Below are 26,062 nucleotides of genomic sequence, written 5' to 3'. Positions count from 1 at the left end.
TGGCACAAGTATTGGAGTTCTTACAAGAGGGTCTGGACAAGGGTCTCTCCCCGAACACCTTGCGAAGACAGGTGGTGGCCCTAGCTCCTCATCTCCTAGGGTGATCTCCGCTCCATCTCTCATCATCCGCACATTTGCAGTTTTATTCGTGGTGCCACAAATTTGCTGCCTTCAGTGGTGCACCCTTATCCAACTTGGGACCTTGACAGAGTCTTAACTGCGCTTACAAAGGGTCCTTCGAGCCCCTGAAGACAGCGAGTCTCCACTTCCGAGCCCCTGAAGACAGCGAGTCTCCACTTCCTAACGTATAAGGTGGTCTTCTTGGTTTCAGTAATATCAGCAAGAAGCTCTGAACTGGCAGCCTTATCGGTAAGAAAAGACCTCTGTATTTTTCATTCCAACAGAGTAGTCCTTTGACCAGATCCAACTTTCATCCCAAAAGTTAACTTGGCTTTCCACAGAGTGCAAGAGTTGGTCCTCCTGAACTTTTGTCTGAGGCCATCTCATAGACTTGAATGTCAATGGCATCAGCTTGACATCAGACAGGCTCTACGCATATATTTAGACCGTACTACAGTCTTTTCATTTCATTTCAACCTACCACTCAGGCGCAAGGTTTCCTCTTCGACAATTGGCAGATGATTGAGAGCCACGATTGCTAAGACATATGAGACGCAATCACTTCCAGTGCCCAGGGGTATAACAGCCCACTCTACCCGGAGCGCTGCAACATTGGCAGCATGGGCCACCCAAGCACCAATAGAGGAAATTTGTTGGGCAGCAACTTGGGCTTCTCCATAGCTCTTCATTAAACACTATAAAATGGATGTCTTTGCCTCTGCTGAGGCTCATTTGGTAGGAGAGTTTTGCAACGGGTCCACGGGGACCAAGGGGGGACTCTGAACCAAACGGACACCCTCCCGTAGGACAGGCCAAGCTTTGGTATGTCCCACTACTGGATGCTCTGAACAGCTTATTGGAGAAAGGGCATTGATACTTTCCTGATACGCCCATTCTCTGTGAGCTTTGAAGAGCATCCAGCCCCACCCAAATTCCGTCTGGTGGGGTGCTATTCCAGCCTAATGTTGAATGGGGTGAAGTATAGATAGTTTCAACACTTTAACTTTGCCAAAACTGGGGACGCTAGGGAGGAGGAGGAGCGTCCTGGCAATTAAGCCCAGCCTATCCAAGAGGAGACTGAAGCACTTCCCGCTACTGGGTGCTCTTCACAGCTCACAGAGAATGGGTGTATCAAGTAAGTACCAACGCCCTATCTCTTTGAGTTCTATGGTTTTATGAATTAGGTCATAATAAAAATGATCTGGTCCTTAGTGATTCTTAAAAGTAGGTAAATACAACCTTATATGAACAAAAAAACATGACACATTACACAATGTTATTTATTTTACAAAAAGAAACCAAAATGGAAAAGCCATCTGTGAAAAACAAAATATACCTTACTGTTTCCATAGGAATGAAAAAGCTAAGTAGCAGCCAGGTGCTGCTAATCTAGTACCCTTGATCAATTGATCATCAGCAAATGTGACTACATCTATAAAAGCTGAAGTTTTAGGAGTTTGCTGGTCTCCAGCATTGAAGTGTATTAACACAGTGCCAAAGAAGACAACAGCAATGATCTTAGAGAAGCAATTGCTGTTGTCCATCAATTTGGGGAGGGTTATAAGTCCATTTCCAAACCAATGGTGGGATTCTACCGGTTCGATCCGGTTCAGGCAAACCGGTAGTAAAAAATGCTACCATTTGGCTGAACTGGTAGTAAAAAAACAGCTACCGGTTCAACTGTACCGTTTTTTTTTTTTTCCCCTCCCGAGGATCAGTTGTTCCGATGATCAGCTGTGCCAGGATCCTCTTTGCTGTCTTACTGCTTCGCCCAGGAGGCCAAAAAATGGAGCGCGGGGGGATGCTGTACAAAAAAAGAGAAGCCACGCCCACCCATTCACATGGCCACAGCCTTGCCACGCCCACAGAACTGGTAGTAAAAATATTTGCATTCCACCCCTGTTACAAACAGTTTTGAAGTCCATCGTTCTACCATGAGAAAGATTATTCACAAGTGGAAAACATTCTAGACAATTGCCAATCTTTCCAAGAATGGATGTCCCAACAAATTCATCCCAAGGTCAGACTGTGCAGTGCTCAGAAAAATGGCAAAAATATCCAGGAGTTACACCTCAAACTTTACAGACTTCAGTTTGCACGTTAAATGTTGAAGTTCATGACAGTACAATTAGAAAAAGACTGAATAAGTACGGTTTGTTTGGAAGAGTGGCCACGAGAAAGGCTCTTCTTTCTAAAAAGAACATGGCAGCGTGGCTCAGATTTGCAAAGTTGCATCTGAACAAAATATAAGACTTCTGTAACACTGTCCCTTGGACAGATGAGACCAAAGTGGAGGTGTTTGGCTCTCATGCAGAATGCCACGTTTGACGAAAATCAAATACAGCATATCAGCACAGACGTCTTGTATCAACTATCAAGGATAGTGGTGGACGTGATAATTTGGGGTTGTTTTGCAGCCACAGAACCTGAGCACTTAGCAGCCATTGAGTTGACCATAAATTCTTCTGTATACCAAAATTTTCCAGAATCAGATGTGAGGCCATCTGCTTGACAGCTAAAGCTGGGCTGACATTGGGTCATGCAGCAGGACAATGATCCCAAGCACACCAGCAAATCTACAACAGAATGACTGAAAAAGAAAAGAATCAAGATGTTGCGATGGCCCAGTCATATTCCAGACCTCAATCCGATTGAAATGCTGTTGCGGGACCTTCAAAGAGCTGTGCATCAACAAATGCCCACAATCCACAGTGAACTGAAGCAATATTGTAAGAAGACTGAGCCAAAACTCCTCCACAACAATATGAGTGATTAAAGTCATACAGGAAATAATTATTTCAAGTTATTGCTGCTAAAGTTGATTCTACAAGCTGTTGAGTCATAAGATGCACTTAGTTTTAGTTTAGTTTACTTTATTGTCATTGTACCTCATACAATGAAATTTAATGCCATCTTCAGTGTACATTATAACTATAAAAATAAAACACAAACACACATCCTTCGCATTCTGTACAATTGAATTGAAAACCTGATATTGGATTAATACTGCACTATACAGTAGAATTCAATATAGTTACTGCCCTGGGATAGAAAGTGTTTTTCAGCCTATTTGTCCTTGGTTTTTATTATCCTGTACCATCTGCCAGATGGTAATTTTTCAAAAAAAGGATGCCCAGGATGAGATGGATTTTTAAGAATGTTTTGAACTTTCTTAAGACAGAGGGAGCTATAAAGCTCTTCCAAAGAGGGGAGAGGGCAACCAATGATCTTCTGGGCAATGATGTTAATCCTCTGGAGTGCTCTCCTATCTTCAGGGGTAGGTTTCTACCGGTTCTGTCCACCTCTGTAGAACCGGTAGCTCTGAAGAGCAGCAGACATAGAACCGGTTCTATGTCTGCTGATGTTTTTGCTGATGTTCTTACCTGATCCTTATTTCCTGATTTTTCAACTTCAGCTGCCAAGTGAGCCACAGCTGCAGTTTAAAAAACAAGAAAAGAGGGCTGTTTCAAAGGTTGCTTCTCGGTAGGTAGCGTGCTAATGACATGCTAATTATGATTTATGACGATTTACAGGCTCACAGCGAGCTCGTAAATCCCAAACCGGTAGTTAACCCTTTCGTATCCAACCTCTGCCTATCTGCCACTGTGCAATTGGCAAATCATATACAGGTGCAGTAAGTTAAGATATTCCATGGTAAAGGTCATCAGCAGTTTTTCATTTAGTTGTTTCCTGAGAAGTCTCAGGTAGTATAAACTCTGCCAGGCCCTTTTGGTCAGTGCTGAGGTCAGGTCCTGTTTTATACCCAGAAACTTAAAAATGGCTACTTGCTCCACTCAGTCTCCATTGGTAAGCAAGGGCTGGAAGTCTGATCTATTCCTTCTATAGTCCACTATAAGCTCCTTGGTCTTATTTGTGTTAAGGACCAAGTTATTGTCTCCACACCACAATAGCAATCGGTCCACCTCATCTCAATAGATGAGTCCCACCATTGTTATATCATCTGCAAATTTAATAATAATAATAATAATAATAATAATAATAATAATAATAATAATAATAATAATTATAATTATAATTATAATAATTATAATAATTATAATAATAATTATAATAATTATAATAATTATAATTATAATAATTATAATTATAATAATTATAATAATTATAATTATAATAATAATATAGCATGAGTGGGAATGCTGTCATGCAAATAAAGAGTATAGAGTAAGGGACTCAACATGCAATCCTGTGGTGTACCAGTGTTAAGAATAAGGGCTGAAGAGATATGATCCTCTGAGAGTGGCCAGACAGGAAATCCATAATCCAAAGGCAGATTGAATAAGAAAGTCTACTAACCATAAGTTTAGACACTAGTCTATGTGGAAGTATTGTATTAAATGCAGAGCTAAATTCTACAAAAAGCATCCTCACATACCCCCCCCCCCACACACACACATACTGTTCCAAAGCAGTGTGAACAGTGATGGCTATAGCGTCCTCTGTAGATCTATTTCTTCTGTATACAAAGTGGTGTTTATCAAATGTATACGGAAGATCAGAAATGATGTGCCGGCAAACCAATTTCTCAAAGCACTTCATGATGATAGTGAGTGAGTGCCACTGGTCTGTAATTGTTAAGGCTATTGATAGGGAACTTCTTTGGCAGCAGAACAATGGTGGAAGCCTTCAAACAAGATCGAATAATGAACTGAGATAAAGACCTGATTGAAGATCTTGGTAAAGACTCCAGCCAACTGATCAGCATAGTTTTTAAGCACTCGGCTAGAGATACTGTCAGGACCAGCAGCCTTTCTAGTGTCCACAGCCCTCAAAATGCTCCTACTTCCTATTCCTCCACAATGAGATGGGGGCTACAATTGGCTGGTGGCTATATTTTAGCTGTCTCTGTGTCTTTTTCACACATTGCTTCTCCATCGGCTATCTGAGTCTGCAACTGAACCTTCAGTCTTAAGGAAGGTTCGTCTCTGCAGAGCTGAAGATCTAAAGATTAGAAAGCAAGAAATCCAACTATTTCCTTTTTCTAGCTAATCTAAATTTCCTGGCACAGCAGAACAGCTGGTGTTTGGGGGAGAAAAGGGAAAATGGCAACTTAGCAGGCAAATTTGCGAGGTAAGGAGTGAGTGGGCAGGGAGAGTTCCCACAGGCGCAGCCTTTGTGTTCCCACACAGCCTGGATTAATTGCTTTGGGGGGTGCTCTGGGAGTGACATTTCTCTGCGGACCACCAAAATTTTCTTGCGGACCACCAGTGGGCCGCAGCCCACCAGTTGGCGACCACTGATCTAAACAACACCGAGAGAAAGAGTGTATGCACAGGATTTCCTTTATCACTTAAACCCAGAGACTCATTAACAAGCCAGATGAAAGAGACACTGAATGATACTGTATAAAGAATATTTCTCTTATCTGTCTCTTGCCATTTGCTCTAGTGGTTCACAGATGTAAAAAAAGAAGAAACAAATATTTTTATTGCCATATGATTCCAGCAGGATGTTGTACCCAAAGCTTCAATTAGCAAAGATAGTAAGAAGAATTTGCCATTATCAATTGACATGATCAACAACTTGAATATTATCTGCTTCAAAATGAACTGCCTATCATTTGAACAGCTGTATCTGATGATATACAGATTGAAATGTGGCTCTTTTGAATTTGGTACTAACTGCCATCAGAGGTTCTGGTTTTGATTTCTTAAAACAATAAACATAGTTAATGCAAGCAAAAGTTTGAAGATTCTTAAGAAAAATTGTTAAGTAGGAATTCTGGTTATTGTTAAACATAGTTAGCAAAGTGAATGTAACAGAAGAAAGCAGGAAAGAAGCAGAGGAAATTTGAAGGATTTTAGGAAAAGCGGGAAATATTCGATAGTACTATTTTTAATAATATTAATTCTATATCGTTATATTAGTATTCCTTAATAATATTGATTACTTTTATTAACAACTAACTATATTTCATATGTATAGTTCAGTATTCTGGAAATGTGATATCTTTTAACTCTTTTTTTCAGGTATGATGCTTTGTGCATTCTCCTTCGACATAGCAAGAATGTTCGTTTTTGGTTTGCACATAATGTACTTTTCAATGTTTCAAATCGCTTCTCTGAATATCTTTTGGAATGTCCTAGTGCTGAAGTAAGAGGAGCATTTGCAAAATTGATAGTATTTATTGCACACTTTTCATTACAAGATGGACCATGTCCTTCTCCTTTTGCTTCACCTGGACCTTCTAGTCAGGTATGAAACCAAAATGCAATATGAAAAAACTAAGTTTATATACAATCGTATAATAACCTGCTTTGATATAAAGCATCCTAGTTGGTTAACTATTTATGAATTCATATTGCTTATTTAGGTAGTCCGCGAGTTACAACTCTTCATTTAGTGACCATTCGAAGTTACAGTGGCACTGAAAAAAATCATTTATGGCAGTTTTTCCACACTTACAACTGTTGTAGCATCCCCATGGTTATGTGATTAAAATTCAGTTGCTTGGCAACTGACTCATTTGAAGGTTACATTGTCCCAGGGTCATGTGATTCCCTTTTGCAACCTTCTGGACCAGCAAAGTCAAAGCCAGATTCACTTAACAACCATATTACTAACTTATCAACTACAGTGATTCACTTAACAACTGTGGTAAGAAAGGTCATGGGAAACTCACTTAACAAATGTCTTGCTTAGCAACAGAAATTTTGGGCTCAATTGTGGTTGTAAGTCAAGGATTACCTGTATTAACTTCCTGAATATAACTGGCAGGTGATATCTGCTTCATATTTAGTTGATTTAGCTTGGAGAGGAAGAGGTAATCACTTAAGTTGTGGGGAAAACAGGAGGCAGGACTATTACAGGTAGTCCTCAACTTGCAACCAATTGTTTAGTGACTGTTCAAAGTTATGATGGTACTGAAAAATGGCTTTATACTTTTCACATTTCAACCATTGCATTCTTTCCATGGTCACATGATCAAAATTTGAGCACTTGACAGTTGGAATGTATTTATCACAGCTGTACTGTCCCGGGTCATGTGATCATCATTTATAACCTTCCCATCTAGTTCCCAACAAGTAAAGTCAATGGGGGAAGCTGAATTTATTTAATGAACACACATTCATTTAATAACAGTAGTGATTTGCTTAACAACTCACTTAACAACTGCGTTGTTTAGCATGGAAATTTTGGGCTTAATTGTGGTCCTACATCAATCTGTAGTTAGGTTGACTGCCTTGAGTTATTCAAATATACAAATATATATTTGTGTGTGTGTGTGTGTGTGTGTGTAGTAATGAAAAATATGGGATATTATTATCATTATTGTGGTTGGTTGCCCAGTTAGCCAGATGTTTAAACTGAATTTGGTTTTTATCCACCTATCAAGACTTTGCTAAGAGCCTGAGATAATCAGATATTGTTTGATTATGATTGGTCAGACAATTATTATTTCTCTACATTATATGCATACAGTGTGCATACATTACACTAGATCTTCACAGCAGTATAAAATAGTTAATACTCACTTTCATTACATTGTGATTTGAGATTTGCTTCTAGTCCAGTTGATCCCTTAAAAAGGTATAATAAAACTGTAATTTATGTTCTAATATAATTAGCCTGTAAATAGATATTTAACTTGCCTCATTTTTATAGGCATATGACAATTTAAGTTTGAGTGACCATTTGTTAAGAGCTGTACTGAATCTTCTTAGAAGGGAAGTGTCTGAGCATGGACGTCATTTACAGCAATATTTCAACTTGTTCGTGATGTATGCCAACTTAGGTAATTTTCTGTTTGTTTCTAAAAACAATTAAACTAAATATCCAGATAATTTCATCTGATTATGCCATATTATTCTCTGTTTCCCTTCCCTTTGAAATAATCTAATCCCATTTAAAGGTTCATGCCATTTTTTTATATAGCCCATTGGGTGTTAGGGAAATTTTTACAGTGAAAACTCTGGTTTTTAAGTTACCTTCTGGAAATTCCCTCCAATTGTTAAGTGAAAAAAATCAGTAATTGGGAGGCTTCTGTGAAATATTTATTATCAATATATATTTGAATCCAAGGCTAGAGGGAGTATTAAATGTTTTCTAAACTTTAAGGGTGGAGTAAAAATATATGTCAGAACTGGCACACTCTAAGTTGCGCTGATTATAAACAATGCCACCTATTAGGATCCTGGAAGTACACCTCTTCTGTAACAATGCCTACCTTCTGAATAAGGTCCTGTTCCCCCCGAAATTTAAATGGCACCCACCCTTCTTGGATTTCAAAGGGCTTTAAAGTCCTGGCTCTTCACTCAAGCCTTTGGAGAGGGCAATACCGTGTTTCCCTGAAAATACAGCCTACTCTGAAAGTAAGTCCTAGCTTGATTTTTACACATGCACCCAGTATAAGCCCTACCCCCCTAAATAAGCCCTAATTAAGACCACGCCCACTCGAGGGTACACGGCTAAAAATTAAGCTAGGGTGGGTTGGGGGAGGTGGAGCTGCCCTACTACTTATCTTTGGACAGCTGCAGCCAGGCCTCACACACCTCAGCCCGTTTTTTCTGCAGCTGGCAAGGCTTTCCTGAAGGCCTCTGTAGCTGATAACAGAGCTCCGGATTGAACTTGGAGAGAAAGGAATAAAGAAACTTGAACCTTCACATGTGGACCTGGTCTCTTGCACCTTATACTCTATTATATCTTATTGAATGAGAAATATTTGTTCACTGATTTGAATCACTTAACTGGTTGTGATGCATAACTAAAAACTCAGCCAATATTGAGTTTTGGTGCATGTATCTAATTTCTTGACATATGTACGGAAGTAATTTGCAATTTATTTCTTCTGGGATGTTTTCCTGTCATGATACTCTTAATTGATAATTTTCAGATTTCCATGTAGTCCTCATTCAAATGCTAATTAGATTTGATAATACTCTTTTGGAATCTACTAGGGTCAGTTAGCTGTTGCTGCCTGGTTATATTCACACTTCCACTGAATTTTTGTAGATAATATTTTGATCAAATATTATTAGATTCCTAATGATTTTTCCCTCTTATTACCTTTCTATTTAGGTGTAGCAGAAAAAACACAACTTTTAAAATTAAATGTCCCTGCAACATTTATGCTTGTGGCACTGGATGAAGGCCCAGGTCCTCCAATCAAATACCAGTATGCTGAATTGGGCAAACTATACACTGTGGTGTCCCAACTAATCCGCTGTTGCAATGTGGCATCACGAATGCAATCTTCTATTAATGGTACTATTTTGCAATTTATAAAACGATGTGTTTAGTATGAAACCTGTGTGATGGAATTTGGACAAACTTTGCTACATGTTTCTAATAGATTTAATAATAGGAAATTTAAATAATGAGAAGCTTAAATCGGCTGTTCTGCATAAGAAATTTCATTACTGTTAGATCTTACTGAACATGTATATATCAATATAACATGTATACAGAATATACTGATTTATATTCTGTACTGATAAAGAGGTGAGAGTGATTAGGCTCTGAGATGCTTTCTTAAGAAACAGCATGAATCAGTTTGAAGTAGAAAATGGAAATTTTAGAATGCTTCCATTTAGAAGCATGGACTATATTCTGTCCTTAGAAAAAGTACTAGCTTTTACTTTAACATCAGCTTCCTTGTGTTAATTTCAATGTCATAATTTGAATTATATTTTTAAAGAAAATTATATTATTAAATTTGCTAATAGAATAGAAATCAATGTCAGTGATAGATAAAACTTACTTTGACTTTTGTTTTAACACAGTTGTCAAGTAGTATGACCAAATAGCTAGCTTCACTATGAGAGCACTGCAGCACTAAAAAAACCACCACATTCTGGAATGACATTTTACATAACTAACTGATGTTTCTGCAAATAATTGCTTGCAGCTTCAATTATATATGTATCTTTGGTACAATAGGTCAGTCCTGGGCATTTTACAGCCTGCAGGCCACATCCAGGCCACATTTGGCCCTTTGGCTGTCTCTGACTGACCAACAGTGACGGTGGGTAGGGAGGCAGTGGGGAGGGAGATGGCAGCCCTCCACAACTGTTCCAGTTTCTCATGTCCTTTGGGAAAATTAATTGCCCACCCATTATCTTGGTAAACACCTATATAAGAGTTTTCTGTTAAACAGGAGATATGTACGTTTGTGTGTTAGCATGGTTTTTAGAATTTGATGTTATTAATATATATCATTAAGAGCAAAAAATAAAAGTACTGCATACTTATTTTAGGTAATCCTCCACTTAGCAATCCATACGGTGATCCTAATTTATCACAACCAATAATGGCACTGCAGCAAAATGTGGCAGACATTTTGTTTGTGCGGACCAGTTATGTGAAAAAAATTATAGAAGATTGTAGTAATTCAGAAGAGACTATCAAACTACTTCGCTTTTGCTGTTGGGAAAATCCTCAGTTTTCATCTACAGTTCTCAGTGAATTACTTTGGCAGGTAAAAGCAAAAAAAAATGTATCCTATGGTTTTGTCATATCATTGTTACTGATATATGTACAGTTTGATTCATGACCATTTAAAATTTTGCATCCCACATCTCAAATATATTTCCAAGCAAAATGGCTCCAGCATATTAAAACAAGTAATAGAAGCTTCTTGAACCAGCTCACAGGAATTGGTTTCATAATATGTCTTTAAGAACTGAACTTTAAGAACTGATTTTTGCTCTTGAAGAAGCAACTTCAGTGCATGGGAAGCAATTCATACATAGTTTTTAGGCAATTTAATTTACACTACATGGCAAAACTCAATTAACAAAGGGTTTTACATGAGATAGACCATATTTCCACAGTGGTTTACTAATTTGTATAATGAAATTATGACATAAATGTTATGCATTAAAATGATACAACTTTTCATTATGGTGTCTTTAGGCACATGAGCTAAATAGCTGTAATAATGAACCTTTATATATAATGCATGTTTGTAAATAATGGAGATCTTCCCTTCGCAGTCAGTCATATAAGTTTCACTGTACTGTCAAAACAAAAACAAAAAACATAGTTAGCTGCAATGTAGCTGCAGTTCTGGGTTTGATGTTGCAGTACTAACAAGTTCTATGTTTTATTTTAATTGCTTTCTAAAATCAGAAGCCATAGCCATGTATCAGTAGATCTAGAATATGAATAGGGAGAAGGAAAAATAGAATTCCCCAATTTTTTGATAATTGATTTGATATTAATGTGAACTAATCTAGTGGGAAAGCATAAAACTTTGGAAAATACATGTGTATTTTTAGTATTTTATTCTAATAAAGAACATACCTAGAATTCAGTAATTTTAACACACAACACACACACACACACACACTTAGATTCACATACAGGCATATGTACATGAAGAGTAATTAATCATTTAATTATAAAACCTTACTTAAAATAATTTTCCCAATAGTTTGTTATGACCTAAAAAGGTTCATAATACTAATTCAGGATACATATTATATGTGAGATATGCTTGAATTATCAGAAGTTGTAATTAAATATTTTCGTTTCAAGGTTGCATATTCTTACACATATGAACTTCGGCCTTATTTGGATCTACTTCTTCAAATCTTACTAATTGAGGATTCTTGGCAGACTCACAGGTTGGCATTTGAGATTCTTGGTCTTTTCTTCTGTTTCAAAAACCAACTAGAAGCCTAAAACTATTAACTTGCCTAACCCAAAAAAGGATCTGTTAATAATGGGATTTATTCAAAGTCAGACCAAGTTTGAATGACAGATTTTAAATTTATATACGCATTTGCACTGGGGATATGTAATGGATAAATATATTTCTAACACAAAATCTGTTACTTCTTCTTCCTGACATTTAAATGTTTTATTGGTAAAGTATAATAACTAAAGATGAATCAAAGTGAAACTGAAAATATAGCATTGCTAATATAATGAAGAATATATAAAAGAGTAGTTAAACTAAAGATACATCCATTAAGTAGCAGCATAGAATTAGCTCAACCCTTTAACATATCATTAAATTTAACTATATGTCAGAGGCAGTGGTGGGATTCAAATTTTTTTACTACTGGTTCTGTGGGCGTGGCTTATTTGGTGGGCATGGCGTGGTGGTCATGTGACTGGGTGAGTGTGGCCAACTCAATGTCACTCAAGTCAAGGGGTGCTTCACCTGGCCCCTCCCCCCCCCGCCATTCCTTGTCACACCTGGGCTCAATGTATCTATAGTTCTGTAAAAATATTGTTCACCTTTTTTGACTTTATTATTTACATACTATAGATATACTTTCATGGACCACTGAAAGGAGGAAATGGCTCGCATGCTTTGCCCAAGAGTGTGATAGGCAACAGGCTTTTAAGGGGCTGCCACAAAGAAGGGAGGGGCAATGTATTTTCTAAAGCACCAGAAGGCAAACAAGAAGCAATGGATGGAAACTGAATAAACAGAGAAGCAACCTAAAACCAAGGAGAAATTTCCTGACACTGAGAACAATTAACCAGTGGACCTGCTTGTCTCCAGAAGTTCTGGGTACCCAATCACTGGAGGTTTTTAAGAAAAGACTGGACAACCGTTTCTCTGAAATGCTATAGGGTTCCCCCCAAGGTCCCATCAAAGTGTTATTGTTATTCTGACACCTTTCCCAGGACCGCTACTCAGAGTTTGGCATCCTCAGTTTTCCTGCTTGAGCAGGGGTTTGGACTAGAAGACCTCCACAAAGTCCCTTTCAATTCTGTTAAACACACATGTATTTATGCTCTGGACATTGAATGCGTGTATTGTAAACTCTGAAAAGTACCTGGGCAAAAGAAAGGTAGTAAAATCACTCTAGGTGTAGGGACAGTGTAAAATATTAATATATGATAAATAATGGAACAGTTAAAATAATAGCACAGAGGGGTTTTTTTTTCTCTCTCTCTCCCTTCCTTCCTATTTCTCTTTCTCCCTATTTCTTTTTCCTTTCTTTCTCTTTCTTTCTCTCCCTATTTCTTGTTCTTTCTTTCTTGTTCTTTCTTTCTCTTTTCTCTTATTTTTCTTTCTTTCTCTTTCTCTTTCTCTTTGTTTCTTTCCCTTCCTCTCTTCCTTGCTCTTTCCTCTTATTTTTCTTTGTTTCTTTCCTTTTCTTTCTCTCTCTTCCTCTTTTTCCCTCTCCCTCTCTCTCTCTCTTTCTTGTCTCTGTCTCTCTCTCTCTCTCACACACACACACTCACACACTCTCTCATGATGCACACACACCTAGTCTGGAACGAACTGATCCAGCGAGCTCCAGAGAAACGGGCAGCGGGAGAACAAAGAAAGCTCGTGGAGGTATTCCGGTGGGTGGTGGGACTACAGGAAGCAGCCCTGGGAGTTCCTGCCCTCCCTTTTGGGCACCACCACTGCCGCTTGCTCTGCCGCCCACACTCACACCCAAAACTCTCTGTCCTTAGCAACAAACGCCCCACACACCCATGTACCCCTTGGAGCTCCCCAGGCCCCCAACGTTCATCCTGCAGCTGCGCCTCCCTGCTCACCCCTTGCCTTGCCCCAACGGACAGCCGTGGTGCGCGCCTCTCCTGGCCCCACTCGTCACACACGGGGCAGCCGTACCAGCCACGACCAACAACAGACCACTGCCTCCTCTGCCTCCCTTGAAGTCCTTGCCCTGCACTGCCCCACACCTTCGCCGCTCATTGAGGAGGAACTGGAGCGCAAAGCCTTCACCCCTTCGACCTTGCGCTCTGCCACCAATCAACTCCCTCCCCCCCCCTGGAATTTCTCAATTCTCCAAAATTAATATACAGAAAAATCCGCATTCTTTTCATAATGCCATCCAGCCGCAAAGGCCCCCACCAGAGCCCAGTCTCCAAACCCTGGGGGAAGGTTGGGGGGGCTGCTGAATCCCTCGGAGGAGCCTCTTTCAGGGACAGGGCTGCTCTGGTAAAGGGGCAGCACCTTCATCTCCCCACATGACAGTATAGGAAGGAGAGGACCAGGAGGCACCCACCTCCTCTGACTTGGGGAGACAGAAAGGGACCCTCAGAGGGGGGCAGCGTCCCACAAGTCTGGCTCCATCTTGTTCCTGGCCTTCCAAGCGATGGGGAGTGGCTTCCTCTCCATCCGGACCCTCGCAGCTTCCAGGCACTGGGCAATCATATGGATGGCCTCGCCTGACCGACCAGTCCTGCCAGTTCTCCAGGTCTCCCAAGTGGCAGCCGCGGCGCAATGAACGGCGGTGGAGGTGCAAGAAGGCTGCTCACCTGGCCGGGGAGGAAGGAAAGCCCCAGCCCGCCGCTCTGGCTGGCAGCTCTTGGGACCTTGCTTGGCCTCCCTTGCCCTTCTTGGGATCTCTGCAGGACAGGGCTTTCCTTCCTCCCCACCTGGGCAATCAGGTTTCTTGCACCTCCGCCGCCGCTCATGCCGTCGCTGCCTCATGGTAGGGAAGACCTGGGAGAGTGCCGTGTGGTGACTTTGTCAGCCAGCCGAGTCAGGGAACAGCGGGGCAGACCCGGCAAGGTCCTGGGAATGGCGAGGGAGGCGAGGCAAGGTCTTGGTAACAGCAAGGGAGGCCCAACAAGGTCCCGGAAATGGCCAAGGGGGGCTAGCATGACTCGCAGGCTTACCTGTGAGCAGTCATATCAGGGATGCTTAGTTGGGGCGCAAGCACCATGTGGGAAGGCAGGTTAGAGGCAAGCCACGAGGACCCAGTGTACCGCATAGGAGAGAGGAGTGACTGGGCGAGGCGAGGCGAGCGTCAGGTGTGAATCGGCTGAATACCACCACTGGTCAGAGGAGAGCAGGCCAGGAATGCTTTACGAGTTGACATTATAGATCATGTATTGCTCCATCTTCTCATTTTAATAGTGTACTGCTTCAGCACAATGATATTTATATAATAGGTATTTAATATTCTGCTATTTAGATGCCTTAATGAATATAGATAAGTGGATATTCTATCAATATTAGTTACAGTTTCAGATATTAATGTTACAAGCATTATGATTTTTACTGCTTCTTAAGTTGGCCCTCTGCAATTATCTTCCAAGATATTCTGTGTTCTCTTTATTTAGTTTCTGGTAATATTAAGAAAGTGATACTAATCCATTATGTTTAATTACAAAGCTGTTTGCTATTTTTTAAAACAAATCCCAGAAGAGTGAGGAAAGTGATTTTAATGAATCCTTCCCCCTTTTGTAGCTCAGAATATTAATTTAACAATTGTTAGGAAGAGAAATTAGCATAAATTTGTCTTTGCTGAATACCAGTTCTTTCTTTGTAAAATAACACTGGGTCTAATCCAGATGAGAAGTTGGAAAGGAGTAAAACTACCTTTTTATAACAGAGACAGTTATATAGATTTTTAGCCTTTGTGAAATTCTGATCTTTTGATTTGTTTGGATTCCCTAAGGATTCACAATGCACTTAAAGGAATTCCAGATGATCGTGATGGGCTGTTTGATACCATTCAACGATCCAAGAACCATTATCAAAAAAGGGCTTATCAGTGTATAAAGTGTATGGTGGCTCTCTTCAGCAACTGTCCTGTGGCGTATCAAATTTTACAGGTAATGGTTTCAATATTATTATTTGTGTGGTGCTCATTTAAAAAAACATGGATTGATGGAGGCTTTTTTGGTCACAACTGAATTCTCAGCAGAATAAATTAGCTAAATGAAGTTATTATTTTAGTGAAATCCTGCCTCTCTATAGAAATACTATTTTTAGTATTTCTTTAATTCTCAGTCATGAGCAAGAAACAATACATTATATTAAAAGCTGTATGGAATGGAAGAGTTGGAGTAATTCTTCAAATATGGAATGACTTCATTTTTTCTCTACAGAGCAATGGAGATTTGAAGAGAAAATGGACCTGGGCAGTAGAGTGGCTTGGAGATGAGCTAGAACGTCGGCCTTACACTGGCAACCCACAGTATACATACAATAACTGGTCTCCACCAGTACAGAGTAATGAAACATCAAATGGTTACTTTCTGGAGAGGTCTCACAGTGCGAGAATGACTCTTGCAAAGGCTTGTGAATTGTGCCCCGAAGAGGTGAGAAATCTAATGTTATTTTGAAATTCATTGATACACAATCTATCACAAAATTCTTAATAGAATTACAGCTTATATAATAGATATATGGTGTAAGTGTAATATAATTTTGATATTACACTTTAATATGAGTTTTTAAAACCAGAAATTTATAGTTTCTTCATGCAGTGTTAATGAAGTTATTTTGATTGTGTTAAATCTTGAAAAAGAGCTGATGATTTGCATGTTAACATTGGATAGAAAATATTAATATTAAAGGCTTATTATACCAATATATTTTTCCCTTGATACAACATATTGAAGAAAAAAGTCTTACATAAAAAGAGAAGTCATTAAATATTATATTTCCATTCTTTTCCAAGTTCTACTCTTAAATTTAAGCATCAGTTCTCTAAATTTGCAGATTTTTATTTCTTTGATTTTATCAAGATTTCTCCATACTATAAATTAAGCCATAGTGAAGTTCAAAGTTCTGAACTATAGATCATAATATCAAACATATTGAGCATGCAATAGAAAAAGGTAAGATATAAGAGAGTTTGTGACATTTTCATAAACCAGTAAATTTCAGTTATTATCAACCCCCGTTTTCATATTCATGATTATTTTCTTTTCACAATAAAAACCCAGTTTACCATGGAGTGGTGCTGTATCACACACTTCTATTTAAAACATAAACTTAGAGCCAAAATCAGTGCATTGGACTTAATATACCACTGGAAAACTAATTCAACAACCATTAGAAGTTCTGACCTGACCCTCTTAGTCCAGTGCTGCATATGCATAGTCAGTGTGAGAATAATCCATTTAAGCCAACATTTTTTAACATAATAGTAATCAGTAAATATTGAATGATATCTAGTTGTTTGAAGCTAATTAAAATAAGTAAATTATGTATTCTTCCTAAGAATAGACGATAGGGCAAAAGTCAACATAGTCAAACAGGTATGATTCCAGTAGAACAGAGCTCTGCAAATGTGTGAGGCAGAATATGCACCATTTTCTATTTTCTCCTTTATTAGGAACTCAGTTGTTCAGTTTGGAATCTCACAGTGAAGAAAATGTAGATGATAAAAACATAACGCTAGTAGAATGATGTTTCTATGGGTCATACATTAGTGGCAAGAGGGTTGTAGATGTTAATATACCAAGATGTTAAGTACATACATATAAAATTCCCTTTGAAAGTGATACATGCACAAAAATGGAATGATTTCGTTCTGTATTTGGTAGTTTAAAAATTAGATTAATGAGTTAAAATGTCTATACTGTGTAAGCTTTAAAATGTGTAGGAAAACAATCATCTTTAAATAAAAAAAGAAACATAAAGATTTTGCCAATTTTTTTAATGGAGTGGATTTCATTTCTAGGAACCAGATGATCCAGATGCTCCTGATGAGCATGAATCTTCTCCACCAGAAGATGCTCCATTGTACCCCCATTCACCTGGCACCCAGTATCAACAGGTGAGCACAGATGAATCTTAAAGAGAATTTGTTACTTCGCTATAACATCAGTGAAAGGCAACTCCATCTCTTTCTTTCTAATCACAGCCAGCCTTTTAGATACTGTGCAAACATTTGTTGGTGCTTGCAGGACAATTTTACAAAGCAAGCCTAAATGCCTCAAAATATCTAAAACCATGTGTACATTTTGCATAAAGTGACTGCTAATAATAGAAGACAATTGGCACACTCCAAATGTTTTAGTCTATAATTCTCAAATCAGTTTGATTATATAAGCTGTAGCTTACAGAAATTGCTGGTAAGCATACGTTAGGTCCTGATTTCCAAACATAGTGTTTATGTCAGGACCAGTTCTAGATACTTTGGTGCCCCAGGCATAGTCATAATCACACCTCCTGGTTTTGGCTCATTTTCCAGTTTTCTTAGAAATTTCAAAAATGCACTCTTTTTTTCTTCAAGTTTTTGAGATTTAATACTTATTTTTTAGCTCCAGAATTTTTTTTTCTTTTCTCCAACATTTTTTCATACTACACTGGGAAATTATACTAAATGCTCAAGTGGATATTTTTATTAACCAATTTGTTAAATGGATTAATATTAGTTTCTTCTTATTTGCCTTCATTTTGCTTTCTTTACTAATGTCTCTAGATGTAGATCTAGTTGTCACAAAATTGACCATGTTTTATCAGTCACCTCCCTTATCTGTAAATATATGATTTATTCTCAAGAGATTGCTTTTCTCTCTTCCAAACTTGCATAATGACTTAATTTTTCTTTCAATTTTAGGCTATAATTGATCCCAATTTATATTACATTATTGTATACAAATTCTTTAAATTAGTTTAGTTAATACATACGATGTAAATTATTTTACTATGTTTGACTCAATTTACTATGTTTGACTACTGCATCTAAGGGGCAAAAAATTAATGACAGTTTTCTTTAATAAGCAATGCTACTACTTTCTCACCATTTCAATTCTGAATATTCTTCTTCCCTTCTTTCCCCAGCTATTTGTTTATACTGATTGGATAGCATATTTATTTTTCTTCAGTTCTTGCATATAGTTAAACAGTAAATTGACATTTTGGTTTCATTATAAATTATTTTGTGTCTTGTTTTTTTTTTAAACAAATTTTATTAATTTTTTAAAAACAATACACAAACAAACAAAACATAGAATGTAATAACATAAGATATCTTTTCTAAAAAACAAATAAAACATCTTATTTAAAAACAAGATAATTCCAAATTATCACATTTCTACACACACACAATTTAATATGTATATTTATCTTATCTGTTCAACTTCATATCTTTTCCCAACTTCTCTTTATTGCTCCCTTTCCTTCTATTTAATTGTATTTCTTTTGCCTTAAACTATATATATTCATTGTATATAGTTTCATTAGTTCTCTTCCAACATCTTTTCAAACATAGATAAACATTACACAAAACAAAAATACATAAAACTTCTTTTTGGAAAGTGGCTTACCCCGGGTTAGATCTTTTTGTACAGACATAAATCAGATTCGTGCTCACTTAATATATTATTTCATATCTTATTTAACATTCTATATTTTCTATATATTTTCTCTCTCCTATTCACTCTTTTAATTCTATTTTATTTATTTCATCTCAATTTAAATAATTATACTTACATCTTTTGTCCGTTCTCTTTCAATCATCTATTTATCCTTTCTTTCTAATACAATATTTCTCCTGTAAACACTGGTTGAAGTATGACAACTTTTTATCTTTCCCCTAAATTTAACACTTAAAATAATACATACTTTCCATACTGATTCTGCTTCGTACATTCTAAGTACTACATTTCAAAATAATAAAACAAGCAAATAATATTAAATTTAATAAGTAGTAATAAAACCAAAAAAAGGAATATTAAGTTTATAATATAATAAGAACAATGTTTCATAGGAAATTAAACTCTATTATTAAATCTTAAACATTTTCATAGCTTCCCTTTAATGCATTATTAACATGTAATATTTTCTAACTCAGTTTCAAATACTAATATCTACAATACAATCTTATGTACTTTTGCAGAATCATTTTTATAAAATTATATCTTACCCCTTATCGCTGAAAAAAACCTGTTTTTTAACATCTTGTTTAAAAACTTCTCTTTCCTTTTTCCCTTCCCTTCTTATCAATTCTAGCTTTTTGACCCCCCCCATCTCTCAAATTTCACTCTCTTAGTCTTCCCTCTCTGTTGTATTTCTCTTTTCTGTTGCTTTCTGACATCATATCGATTTTTCATCTTATTTTTCTTTTTCTTGGTTGCTTTTTTAAGTCCTGAGTTCACCATTTCCTTGCCCCCCTTTCGCTTTTCTTCCTCCACTAAGAGTATTTGTCCATTAAAGATGGCTTCTTCTTCTTCATCCCAGCCTTCCTGTCGTTGTTGTATTTCTTGATAGGTAGAAATCGCCATTTCTAAAAAGTGGAATAGATCCAGAAGAGCCCTTGCCTTCTTGTTCCTCTTCTTTCAATTTTTGAAATTCCATTTGTAAGTCTTCAAAAGATAATGCCATTTTTTTAAAAAACAACCCAAATGTCTTTAATCTTTCAAGAAATAGTTTACAAAAATCCCAAAGTCACAAAGCAAACCAAATCAGAGCAAATAGTTTCATTTAGCACTTTCTTCTTTCTATATTTTCTCTTCCTAGGGTAGAATTCAAATACACAGTTCCAAAGTAGTCTTCTAGAAGTCGTAATATCTTTTATTTCTGATCTTATAAACTCAAAGCAGTCTCCTTCAGTACAATCTTAAAATAAGTCTTTACCTCTTCCCTTCCACTTATAGCAAATAAAAAGAATTTTAGGTTTTTAATTCCAATGTCCAGAAATCCTTTATCCCCTTGGCTTTAAATTTCAAGTTAGATTACCTTCTATGCCCAAGCAGGTTTTCCAGATTTCCATCTGCTGTTTCTGTGGGAAGGGAGAGTGAAAGAAAATAACTTTCCCTTTCCAGTTTTCTTCCGCCGCTTTTACAATCTTCTTTGGGAGACAATGTATCCTTCAAACGATTTAGTTTCCAGGATGTTTAGAAGTTTCTTGTTGTCCCGGTTCAGCCAAAACTTTCGCTTTCTCCTACTTCCTCCTGCGGGAATCTTACCCGGCTGCAGGCTTCTTTGTGGCGGCCATTGCTGACCGCCGCTCCACCGCTTTGGGAAAAAGGGGTTTTGCCGGCTGAGGAGGGGGTTTGCGATACCCCCAAACCCCAATCCGGATCCCCTCTCTCTTCGGTTGCCTCTACGGGGCAACCATATCCTCCAGATCCGTCTGGATCGGAGGCACCTCAGCAGCGAGCGCTGCAGGAATCGCGAAGAGTCGCGAATTCCTGCCGCCGCCGAAGCCTTGCAAAACCGGAAGCCGTGTCTTGTTTTTGTTAACAGATAAGTTTTACTCTAGACCAGTGATGGCTATCCTTTTTGGCACTGAGTGCCAAAGCACGAGTCGGAAACCGGAAGCTTAGCTTCCTGGCACATGCATGCGCACCAGCCACCTGGTCTTCCAATTTTTAATGTGCATGTGTGTGCAAAGACTATCTGGCCGGCATGCACATGCGCTCCGGGGAGCTGCTCTTCCAGTTTCTGGTGCTCCTGCACATGCAAAGACTAGATGCGCGCCAGAACCCGGAAGAGCAACAGGCAGGGGTGGGATGCTACCGGTTCTGCCCAGCTCTATAGAACCAGTAGCTCTGAAGAGTAGCAGACACTGAACCGGTTCTGTATCTGCTGCTGTTTGGCCCACCTGCCTGCCCGGACTCTTACCTGTCTTTTATTTCCTGCTTTTTCAACCTCAGCTGCTTTGCAAGGCACAGCTGAGGTTGAAAAAGCAGTAAAAAAGTGGCTTTTGAAACGCTGCGCACCTGCGCACAGCACTCATCAGCTGTCCAGGCAGCACAGCTTAAGGTGTATTACATGTGTGCATGCAGCATACGTCTGGCGCGCATGTGTGCAAAGTGCACACACGTGCGCAAAACGTAATCACCGAACCGGTAGTAACACCGGTTGAATCCCACCCCTGGCAACAGGCAATGGCTGGTGTGCCCGGAGAGATGGCTCTGCATGCCACTTCTGGCACATGTGGCATAGGTTTGCCATCACAGCTTTAGACTGTTACAAACTAGTCCACCAATCAGCTACTTAAGTAAAGAAAGTCAAATAATTGTTCTTAAAATGTATTTTTCTTTTTGCAGAATAACCATGTGCATGGACAACCATATACAGGGCCTGCAGCACACCATATGAACAATCCTCAGCGAACTGGCCAACGAGCACAAGAAAATTATGAAGGCAGTGAAGAAGTTTCACCACCTCAGACAAAAGAATAGTGAAAATGCACATAATTAACTTGCTCCATCAAGACTGTGCACCCAGGCCTTACAGTCCAACTTTTCTCTGTGTCTGGCTGAAAAACTATTCCTAATCAACATGGAGTGAAGAGTCTATTCACTGTCTTATCTGCAGAAAATTGCTGTCAATATATAACCTGCCTGCAGTGGAAAGTGTATAGTGTTTTGTAATAAATGGCCTGATGCTAATGTGTAAATGGCAAAGGTGTATATAGTATATTAATGTTTGACTGTTAATTCTTAAACAAGAAACTTTTTTTGTCTTGAATGAGACTCACAGATCTACAACAATTAATTTCTTGATATATCAGCTGCGCTCTACAACCAGTGTTGCCTGCCTAATGGCAGTTAAATCAACTCCACTTCTTACCCTTGCCCCACCCAAAAAGTAAGCCTCTTCATGTCAACCAGAAAAAATACTTTCATATAATTCTTTGCCACTGGAGTCCATTTTACTATGAGCATCATAATGACTGGTAACCTTTTAATTCTTTGGTTGATGTGGAAAATTGGTGATATACCTTGTTTCTAGGTCTTTTTCCATTGCCTTTTCCATTCTGGTATTCAGTTAATCACTTGAAGCTATAGTTAAGCTGTAACATTTAGCATGGCTTCACACCAAGTTAGAGTAGCCAGTGAGGAAAGAAAATTTCAGTTGTCCAAAACGACAACTGCTGTTTAAACCTTTTCTTCAGACACCTGGGTTATAAAACACGAAGGGAGGGTTGGGCAAAGTGGCTGATGTTTTTCAGTTGCACTTATGTTCCTCACATCTGATGTTTGACAGTTCTATCTCTGGATGGGGTGAAAAAAAACACATTTAGTTTTCAGTAATAGGAAATTTAAAAAAATTAAAACGAATATGCAAATTTTGCTACGCCAGGATGCCTGGAGCATAAGAGACTATTTGGTGTGCTTGTTTTGTTTCTTCAATAGAGCTTATTTGATAAAACTTCTAATACTTTCCTTTATACTGCACTGCAGTGAAGTGGAAGTCAACAAAATCACACAATACTTGTGAGTGCCACTGCACCAAGTTAACTTGCTGATTTTCTGCTCATGCACAATTCTACTTGAAAGCAAGAATTGTCTTAGCTCTATATCCATTATAAGAGAAATCTTAACCTTAGGAGCAGGGTTTGATTAAAGTAAATAAACTACTGGTTAGTCAAATATAAACCCGAAGTATCTCTGTTCCAGAGTAAACATTTGTTTAAAGACTTCAAGAAACTCATCAGTAAATACTGTATTTAAATTTAAAATTGGTAACTTGAATGTGTGTAATTATTTTGGAACCTTTCAAAAAAACCAAATACCCCCTGCAAACAGATACAGCCCACCCTATACTATTTAAATATTTGCTGTTTTATTTTACAGAAATTTATTTTGCTGAATTCACAAATAGAATTTGATTTAAGAAGACCATTTTTGTCCTGTGGTATGTGTGTGGTTTTTTTTAAAAACAGAATGCACAGGTAGTTGAATTCTGTGCACTATACTGAATTCTGGAACAAAAGTCACAGTGAGATTTGGTGGACAGAAATTTGACCCTTTACAAAGAATAAAAAAAGAAACCTGTCAGTTTCTTAATGTGACTATCTTGTACTTTTTGTATGTTTTATATGTACATATATATTTAATGAGCACAAGCTTTCTGGTATTTTTATTAAGTTATAATACAAACTGCTGCTTATCAAATTTAGGATTTATAGTTGAAATAAGTAAAATGAGGAAATCACAGATTTCTTTTGCAATTTAGTGTAACTAGAGTCTTAACACATTTTTATTCTAGGTAACAGTGTTCATGTTACCGTTCCAGGTTTGCTCTAATATATTGTTATGTTTTAATAGCATTTTCTTAGATTGGTTAACAACATTTGACTGAAGCTTTACCCATCTATCTGGGTAAATTTACTACTAGTTTAAACAAAATAATACTCTGATTTTGTGTTAGAACCTCAAGCAATCCCTTAGTCCATCATTTATTGTTAGATGTTATTTCAAAGACTCTTTGCCTTTCAAAACAAGATAGTTCTTACTTCAGCCTTGGAGGTGGGGAGTGGGGGAAGCAAGTGTGACACAATTGTGGAACTTAGGTTCACAATGCTGTATGTTTTTTACCCTCCATGGGGGACCATGTTTTCAAATGTTCAGCTTAGGGTTCTTTCTATAAAGTTTACGGAAAACTGTATGAGAGTATGGTTAATTGGAAGTCAATGGTAGCAGAAACATGAGAATTATTTTTGCTTTTGGCAAAATGTTAGATTTATTCCTTTTAAAATGTTCTACGCAGTAATTTATGCTTCTGTCAGTATGGCAACAATAGCTTCAAAACTGTAATTTTATTACCTCAGTATTGATGGCACACATTAAAACCAAGTCCTCAAAGTGCCTAAATGTTTGATTTTACTTTTACTTTTATTATTGAATTCTGTTTTTTGTTTTTAACACCTAAGGAGAAACTGCTGTCTTCCATAAAAGTCATTCACCTAATGTTAATCTTACCTTTTAAAAAATAATTTTAAGATTCAAACAAAAGTAAGTTGAACAGCTGTAGAGAAAAATAGCAATTTTCTTATCAGAATGTATTTATAAAAATAGCTTTCATTTTTATAGGACCAATTCTGTATACGTATAACTCTTTATCACTGAGCTCCATGAATACTAAATGTTTTGTTTTAGTATTCTCACTGCTAAATCCTAACCTAATTAAATAAGTATGCATGGCTGCCAGCTTGCTGTTTTTTTAATGTATTTTCACTTTTAAATGCCAAAAGTCACAGGAACCTCATTCATTAAAAAACAAAACAAAACTAGATTCTAATTTTTAGCAGTTGTGGGAAATAATGGTAAGCATGATTGCAATGATCTCTGAAATAAAAGCAGGATGTAAAAAAATATCCAAAATAGAATTTTAAACCTCATAATTCTTAAGTTCCATAATGTAGTTTGTTTTTAGAATTAGCTTTAGAAATGCATGTATTGATTTGCTTTTCAGACAGAATTAATTAGAAATAATTATATAGAGAATGTGTATATATTGAGATAACTTTTGAATGTCCTTTGTTCATAAGTGAATTAAAAACAGTAAGTATTTGAAATAGTCAGTGTAGTGTTAAGAATAAAATAGTTTTTCTTTCCTCTTTTGGCACACTTAGAAGAATACATGATCTTTCCACAGCTGTACAGGTATTCTTAAATGAAGTTGCACTTTAAAAACAAGCTGCAAAATGTTTGTGTTAGGTTTCATGTTTCATGAAAAGCATATTCCCTAGGTGGAATAATCTGAAGAATTATCCCAATAACACTCCTGTGTGTTTCATTGGAGCTTGATCAAAATACTGTTTTGTTTTTCAGATAGTCCTAGTGTTCACTAATCTCCATGTACTGTTTATAAAAAAATAGTAATATTACCAAATGTTATATGGCTAAATGTTTGTGCTATATAAAATAGATCGTTACGGATGTTGTTAAACACAGATTGTGCTAGGATTCACATTCATAAAAACTATTCTCCAACAAACAAAAATCCCAATAAATTTCTGCAAGAAATAAATACTTCAGAAAACTACAAACATTTTTCTCTCAAAGGAGATTATGGCAAGTTAAAAATATGATAGGGCAAATTCACACTTGTATGTGTACCATTTCATGATACTCATGTCAGGTGGTGATTTGTATGTTACTGAGTCATAAATGTTTTGGCTGAAACATTTGCAGTTTTGCAATGATTTCTTTCCTAAAATATGAAAAAAAAATGACAGAAGAGAGCTTCTATCTTTTCCTATTCCTTCTAACAGTCTATCCTGAACTCAAGAATTGAGTTCAGAATCTATCTGAATTGGAACAGTTATCTTCTACCTCTAAGAAACTATTTGGGGGAATGGGGAGGAGGTAGCTAAAATGTACTGTTTTCCATTTTCTTTCATAATTAGTTTACCAAATCCAACTTTTTCCCCCCAAAAGAATCTCCCAGTACAGTAAATAGAAGCAAGTTGCTACATATTAATCCTGTTTTAGCTATACATTTGGCTGTAGGCTCTATCAACTTTGTTTGGCTGGTTGGAACCATATAAAAAGAAGAAAAGCTTTTCTTTATTTTACATTT

The 26,062-nt window shown here is 37.4% G+C and overlaps 1 protein-coding gene across 1 annotated transcript in view; it reads left to right on the top strand.

Annotated features, from left to right (window-relative positions):
- Nucleotides 1-23,528, top strand: part of USP9X (ubiquitin specific peptidase 9 X-linked) — a 165,222-nt gene extending 141,694 nt beyond the window's left edge. The window contains exons 34-42 of the mRNA XM_087967535.1: nucleotides 6,111-6,336; nucleotides 7,747-7,876; nucleotides 9,160-9,345; nucleotides 10,338-10,558; nucleotides 11,620-11,708; nucleotides 15,465-15,621; nucleotides 15,898-16,110; nucleotides 17,481-17,576; nucleotides 21,799-23,528. Coding sequence (XP_087823661.1) covers nucleotides 6,111-6,336; nucleotides 7,747-7,876; nucleotides 9,160-9,345; nucleotides 10,338-10,558; nucleotides 11,620-11,708; nucleotides 15,465-15,621; nucleotides 15,898-16,110; nucleotides 17,481-17,576; nucleotides 21,799-21,933 — 1,453 coding nt within the window. The 3' untranslated portion in view covers nucleotides 21,934-23,528. The remainder of the gene's footprint in view (nucleotides 1-6,110; nucleotides 6,337-7,746; nucleotides 7,877-9,159; nucleotides 9,346-10,337; nucleotides 10,559-11,619; nucleotides 11,709-15,464; nucleotides 15,622-15,897; nucleotides 16,111-17,480; nucleotides 17,577-21,798) is intronic.
- The last annotated feature ends 2,534 nt before the right edge of the window (nucleotides 23,529-26,062 follow it).

Source organism: Notechis scutatus, chromosome 5, assembly GCF_049901735.1.
Source record: "Notechis scutatus isolate UNSWTSFEM ecotype Mainland chromosome 5, rNotScu1.2, whole genome shotgun sequence".
NCBI lineage: Eukaryota > Metazoa > Chordata > Lepidosauria > Squamata > Elapidae > Notechis > Notechis scutatus.
The sequence above is the reverse complement of the archived record's forward strand: the minus strand, read 5'-3'. Positions and strand labels throughout refer to the sequence as shown.